This window comes from Protobothrops mucrosquamatus, unplaced genomic scaffold (genome assembly GCF_001527695.2).
Source record: "Protobothrops mucrosquamatus isolate PMUCROS unplaced genomic scaffold, P.Mucros_1.0 scaffold107, whole genome shotgun sequence".
NCBI classification, from domain to species: domain Eukaryota; kingdom Metazoa; phylum Chordata; class Lepidosauria; order Squamata; family Viperidae; genus Protobothrops; species Protobothrops mucrosquamatus.
Genome location: NW_015386479.1, coordinates 611,607 through 618,862, shown reverse-complemented (window position 1 = coordinate 618,862; position 7,256 = coordinate 611,607). Strand labels below are relative to the sequence as shown.

The 7,256-nt window shown below is 37.5% G+C and overlaps 1 protein-coding gene across 1 annotated transcript in view; it reads right to left on the bottom strand.

The window, feature by feature from the left end:
- SCAMP1 (secretory carrier membrane protein 1) overlaps positions 1–7,256 on the bottom strand; it is a 32,770-nt gene that overhangs the window by 20,101 nt on the left and 5,413 nt on the right. Inside the window, exon 2 of the mRNA XM_015812696.1 lies at positions 716–793. Within this exon, the coding sequence (XP_015668182.1) occupies positions 716–793 (78 nt within the window). The remainder of the gene's footprint in view (positions 1–715; positions 794–7,256) is intronic.

Genomic DNA, 7,256 nt, shown 5'->3' with positions numbered 1-7,256 from the left:
AGAAATATCCAAAATAGTTAAATAAAACCTGAGTCTGGAGAGCAGAGAAAACAACACGCCTTGTCTGGGTAAGACTAAGTCTGAACTGGGCATGTGCGGCCAGGCAGGAGGCGTGGCTATCTCAGACTTAGTCTTATTGGGTACAAGGGACTTCAGGAAACCCAATCAAGTGGATTATCCATCCCTCATGCTGGAGAATTAATGAATATAGTCTACAGATTAGAACTTGTTTCTCATTACTATATCATTATTATCATTATATTTTCTATTCAGGCTGGTCCTAAGGTTGAAAGTCGAGATTTTTCCTATCACCAATTACCCCCTTTTAATTGTAAGTGTGCTAAGGTATGCACTTGAAATATTCTGTAGGCATTAGCTGATATTAAGTTAATGGTCTTTTGCTTATCAACACCATATCTAATATAGCAAGTACAAAATGCTTTTGTTAAATCATACACAACTCAAGAAAGAGCAAAAGTGTGTTTCTTAGCCTATGTTCCACTCAGGAACATTACGAACCCAAATCTGGTAAGCTTTACAAGGTAGCTGTATTATGTGCCATCAGACTACACTTTGATTTAAAGTAGCCTGCTTCAAACAATATTTATTAAAATACAAATAGGGTTTGATCTGTGAAGATATCATGAATTCAAAGTAACACAAAAAAATTTTGCAGATTAAAAATGCACTCTTAAAGAAAGATAAAAATGCTTACTGTTCTGGAATCTGAGAAAGGGTTGTATTCATCTAATCCTGGTGGAACATTTCTAGTCACTTGTGTAACAGAAGGATCCTACCGACAGAGGGAAAAAAGAGAAATATCACAAAAAACATGAATAAACTAGCAATGATCCCAAATATGAACCAAAGCAAACAAAGCATAGTCTGAGATTTGTGATAGCTATTTAAACTAGATTCTTTCTAGAACTCATCACAAAATCAACTTCTCTATATTAAACTATATTATCCTGCTACCCGTTTTTTTCCAAAAAGTTGACACATCCTTACAGTAAACAGGACAATTTATCTAAAGGAAATGATGTTTTCAATTCCTTTATGCAGGTCCACAATCATGTCCTATTGGATTCTAACACCTCAAAAATACATATTGTTCAATATAGTTATTCTTTAACAATGAAAGTAATGACAAAATACACTGAGGAACAGTTATATTAACTTAATCAATGTTCATTTCTCTCACTTATGTCTTGTTATTACACTTCAGTACAAGTACTGTATTATCAACATCAGAATATTATAAATATTACTTTATGATAACATCTTGTAAAAGTATCATGATATACCCATTTTGTCTAACATTTCCATTGATTTCACTATTACACCTATGTATAGATGTTTGCATATGCATAAATCATCTCAGGACACATCCCATGGATTTGGTAACACGGACATCAATCCACAAAACTATACCCAAACAAAAATGTCAACTTAAAGACAAAATACTATTTTTTTCTAACTCACAAACATAGCACCTCTATAAAAATTCTTTAGCATTTTTTGAAGACTTAAGTTAATTTTTGATGTAAGTATATTGTATGTACAACTGATTAAGTCAGTAGCACTGTACCACTTCAAAAATGTACTAGAAATTATATTTACTAGTATTCTTTAAATAAGAACAGAATAAAGATTAGGCAAATCTGCAGTGTTTTTACTTGTAGATCTGACTTCATTTAGTACAGAACAGAGAAATGTATTTGTATTCTTACTTTCCCTATATTGTTAATCGATTTCATACAGAGCAGCTTTTAAACCTATTTTAACTTCTATGAAATAGACCTGCTCTTCCTACATATGTAACTGAATTCTCAATTTCCAGCTGAATTTCCAGCTTCACTAAGAAACTGAAATACAAAATTCATAGTCAATCATCCATTGGAAGCTATGAATAAGCACTTTTATCCTATCAAAATATGCCAGGCTCTTATTTGAAAAAAATAATCACCACTACTTTGTGCTAAATATGAAATACAGAAGGTAATACAGAATTGAACTATTATCCACAATCTATCAAATCCCAAGATAGTTGTGATGTTAGAATTCTACAACATAACATGGAGAAATCAGAAATAAAAAGTAAAAAGTAAAATATCTCTTCCAAAGCTGAATTTCATTGGAGAATGGGGCCAGAATGCATTACTCACAGAGGTAGCACACAAAAGGAACTCTAGGTTCAATTTTCCTCACTTTTAGTTCATAAACTGAAATTAAGTTAATCTTCCTGTCAGCTGGAATTCTGTGTTGACATACCATTGTCAACACATACCATCTACCTGCCATTGTTCTCTAGAAGGCAATACATACTGGTAGTTGTTGACCTACAAATCTTACATTTAGCGACTGTTCGAAATTGACACTTTTCACATTTATAATTGTTGAGGCATCCCCATGGTCACATGATCAAAATTCAAATGCTTGGCAACTAGTTCATATTTATGACAGTTGCAGGGTTCCGGGGTCATGTGATCACTCTTTGCGATCTTCTAACAAGCAAAGTCAATGGGGAAGCCAGATTCGCTTTATAACTCTGTTACCATCGTAACCGCTGTGATTCACATAATAACTGTAGCAAGAAAGGTCATAAAGTGAGGCAAAACTGACTTAACAACTGTCTCATTTAGCAACAGAAATTTTGGGCTCAATTGTAGTTGTAAGTCAAGATTACCTGTACATGCAATATGGTAAAAAAGTGGTTTGTCTAGATTATTTTTATGATCCCCCAGTCTGGCTTGTAATCCTATTCTTGAGCAGTCACATAACACAAATGTACACAAGTGATCTATACAATCAAGAATTAGCTAGTTAGCATTTTCTATTACAAATTCCATGAATCATGCAAAATGGTTCCTAGATATGTTTGATTTTATATTCTAAGAACTTAATGAACAGTCCTAACAGGAAGGGTTTTGACATTGATTACAGTTGCAATTAAAGTGTAATAAGTGTAGTGTACTGAAGTGTAGTCCTTAGTGTTATTTTTAGAGAACAAAAAACAAAAGGTTTTCTTAAACTGGCTTGATTACTGGACTCCAGCCAGAAAGCTGAAGATGCATTTCAACACTGCACCAAACCAATTGGGAATTACCATTCTGAAATTAACATATAAACAAAAAAGTAGCAACTGCAAATAATTTAAGAATCAGGCCCAAATTTTATTCAACAGTAATATTCTAATATTATTAAAATGTATGAGATGTGTGAATTACATGTTTGCTCTATCAATGATAGTACCATTTTTATTTCAGTATATTGCTCAGTAACTCTGGCAAATCAAAGAAAAATCTACCACTTACACCAAATTTATAGTTTATAGTCTTCAATCAAGAATCCTTCATCCTGAAGTGGATTGACTTGGGCAAAAGCAAAAGCTTTTGCTGTTAGCAGTTCAAAAAGTTAACTATCAGTTTATTATTTATCTGATTTATTGTCTCCAAAAAAGGATAGCTTAAAACATATGAAATATACAATTAAAATAATTAAGAACATAGCAGCAAAACATAAAAGCCATAACAGAACAACCGTAATAAAAAATACTATAGAGATTCACAAACACATCAATCTCAGGCCTTAGAGCATACTTTTGGGTGCACGCAGACATGGTCCTTCCTTTTATAGTTTTAACAAGACAGGGATGAGCCAGAAATAAATAGGTGCAATTAGCACTGCTATTTTATCTGCAGTCTGCTGCAAGTGGAAATTGTTATTTTTCACTCTCTCAAATTAAGAGCTACAGTGATTTTGTACGTTTGTCCACTGACAAAGAAATGATTAGTCTATAATTTTAATGGTAGATTTTAACAGTGAGAGGCAGAATAACAAAAGAATCCAGAAAAACGCATTTCAACAAAGTTATAAATTGATTTGCATTTTAATAATTGAAATAAGTATTTGATCCCCTATCAATCAGCAAGATTTCTGGCTCCCAGGGAGTGCTCTTAAAGGGAGTGCCCCTAATCTCAGCTTGTTATCTGTATAAAAGACACCTGTCCACAGAAGCAAGCAATCAATCAGATCCCAAACTCTCCAAGATGGCCAAGACCAAAGAGCTGTCCAAGGATGTCAGGGACAAGATTGTAGACCTACACAAGGCTGGAATGGGCTACAAGACTATCGCCAGGCAGCTTGGTGAGAAGGTGACAACAATTGGTGCGATTATTTACAAATGGAAGAAACACAAAATAACTGTCAATCTCCCTCGGTCTGGGGTTCCATGCAAGATCTCACCTTGTGGAATTTCAATGATCATGAGAACGGTGAGGAATCAGCCCAGAACTACATGGGAGGATCTTGTCAATGATTTCAAGGCAGCTGGGACCATAGTCATCAAGAAAACAATTGGTAACACTCTATGCCGTGAAGGACTGAAATCCTGCAGCGCCCTCAAGGTCCCCCTGCTCAAGAAAGCACATGTACAGGCCCGTCTGAAGTTTGCCAATGAACATCTGAATGATTCAGAGAACTGGGTGAAAGTGTTGTGGTCAGATGAGACCAAAATCAAGCTCTCTGGTATCAATTCACCTTGCCGTGTTTGGAGGAGCAGGGATGCTGCCTATGACCCCAAGAACACCATCCCCACCATCAAACATGGAGGTGGAAGCATTATGCTTTGGGGGTGTTTTTCTGCTAAGGGTACAGGACAACTTCACCGCATCAAAGGGACGATGGACAAGGCCATGTACCATCAAATCTTGGGTGAGAGCCTCCTTCCCTCAGCCAAGGCATTGAAAATGGGTTGTGGATGGGTATTGGAATGCTGGAGCATGACAATGACCCAAAATACACGGCCAAGGCAACAAAGGAGTGGCTCAAGAAGAAGTACATTAAGGTCCTGGAGTGGCCTAGCCAGTCTCCAGACCTTAATCCCATAGAAAATCTGTGGAGGGAGCTGAAGTTTCGAGCTGCCAAACATCAGCCTTGAAACCTTAATGACTTGGAGAGGATCTGCAAAGAAGAGTGGGACAAAATCCCTCCTGAGATGTGTGCAAGACTGGTGGCCAACTGCAAGAAACGTCTGACCTCTGTGATTGCCAACAAGGGTTTTACACCAAGTACTAAGTTGTGTTTTGCGAAAGGGTCAAATACTTATTTCACTCATTAAAATGCAAATCAATTTATAACTCTTTTGAAAATTGTGCTCCCTCCTCAACATGTTACTCATTCTGTGAGGCATTTGGGGCTGGAAATGAAACTCTTTCCCTACCTAACTAATTGGCTTTTATTCTGGCTCCTTGCCTTCTTCCTTTTCCATTAGAAACAGGGAGAACTGTATCATAATGCCCACTGCAATTTTTTCTTTCCTCGAGGAAAAAGATTTTACAACTCTGCCATTAGAAGCAACCAATCAGCTGGACATTCTGAACTATTTCAAATGACCCATATCCTTCTCTGTGACTTTTTGTGGTATTGTATTAGAGAAGATATCAAGTCTTGGGGGGGGGGGGGTTGCCACACTCATTGCCATGCCAAACCATTCACTGACAAACCAGTTAGGGTAATGCATTCCTTCACCTGTGTACAGAGATCACAGGATATAATTTTCCTGAACATTTATTGCTGACCTACCACATATTAACAGTCTGGATATTATTCTGATAGTGCCTGCTTATTTTTTAAGCTGTCACATTTCAGTCTACCATAGTCTCCTGCTGCCTCTGAGACAGCTCATCTATTTGTTCAGCAAGTTTTCTAGAATTAAGCCTGCCCAATCATCTTATATTTTTCAGAGGCATACAATAAACAGCACAATTCTGAAAAGCTGTTTCAATTATTGGACATTAAGCACCACCTATGTTACATCTTTCTTCTGTAATTGGCTGGAGAAATCAAGAGGACATATGCTACCTTAAGAGTATTAACTTCATTCCTGCATAAACTACCAACAAGACAACTGATCTTTTAACTACAGCTAAATTTGCTTTCAAAATGCCTCTATTCAGCTGTCACCGTTCAGAGCACTGTCATGCCTGCTATCAAATTTATCCCAGTTGTAAGTTATTTGAGATGCTTCCAATTTTCTTCAGAGTTGTGGGTTGTTAAAGATCGTCTTAAAGTACAGGTAGATAATGCCAAAACACTAAAGGTCTCTGTTGCATCACCTTGAAGGTCTCCTACCACATTTAGCTTTCAAATTTGATTTGATTCTACTTGATTTCTCTTCTCCCCTCAGCTAAGAAGCTGGATGCCAAGTGGAACATTTTAGACTGCTTGCATAGATAAATATCAACACAACCTCCATCCATGCTGAAGGTCTCCATTATTTCCCACCCCAGTCATGGTTCACTCCCCTTGTATATTTCAACATCATCCCCAATCTTGCGGGTGGAGGATAGGAGAGAAGAATTTACAAGGAAAATATGTTATACACCTATCTCAGAAGAGGCACAATGGAATATCTTATTCACTGGAAGAGATATCCAGGAAGGGAGAAAGTTCAGTATTGAGAAAAGTTGAAAATAAACAAATAGAAGAGATGGAAATTCTCTTCCTTTTTGCTTTCCGCTGCTGGGGGGGGGGGAGAGAAGCAACTCTGGAAATCTCTCCCCTCCCCACATCCCAAAGCAAGAGGGGGGCAGAGTTAAAGAACTTGTGCTGTCCACTCTTGCCAATAAACAAAGGTAACAGAGGAAGAGACACAATGCCTTCCAATTTCCTACACTCGGAGGATGGGAGGGAGAAGATGCTACTGGCATTACGGCATCACAAAGAAGAGGGAAAAGGTAAAATAGAGAGGAGGTGTCTTAAGTTGGAAAGGAAAAAGACTCGGTCAAGTTAAAAAATTGGGTTAATTATGTAATCTGAGAATTTTACCTTGTACAAGTGTATTTAATATTCCCAAAGAACACCTTACCTCGATCCTTGAAACCTATTACAGGTTTCCAAGCAAATTTACTAAAGGACAGATACTTACATAACAAAGTAAGTTCTAACATCTGAAAGCTCAGACACTACCAAGATAGTATGACCTTTCGAAAAAACACATGGCATTTTAAAGACTAAACATTTATTACAGAATAAGATTTTAGGAATTATACATCAAGAGCTTCCGGTGGCAGGCGACTTCGTCGGACGCAGCTGTTTGCTGCCTCCCGCCTGTTTCAGCGTAAAAGCCGTTTTGACAGCCAGCATCAGCTGTCAAACGGCTTGATACCTTTCCCCTGGGCATAAGGGGATCGGTGAGCTGCCCGGGGTAGGAGTTGAGTTCCCGAGTCGTCCCTTGTGGACGATGCAGGTGAGAA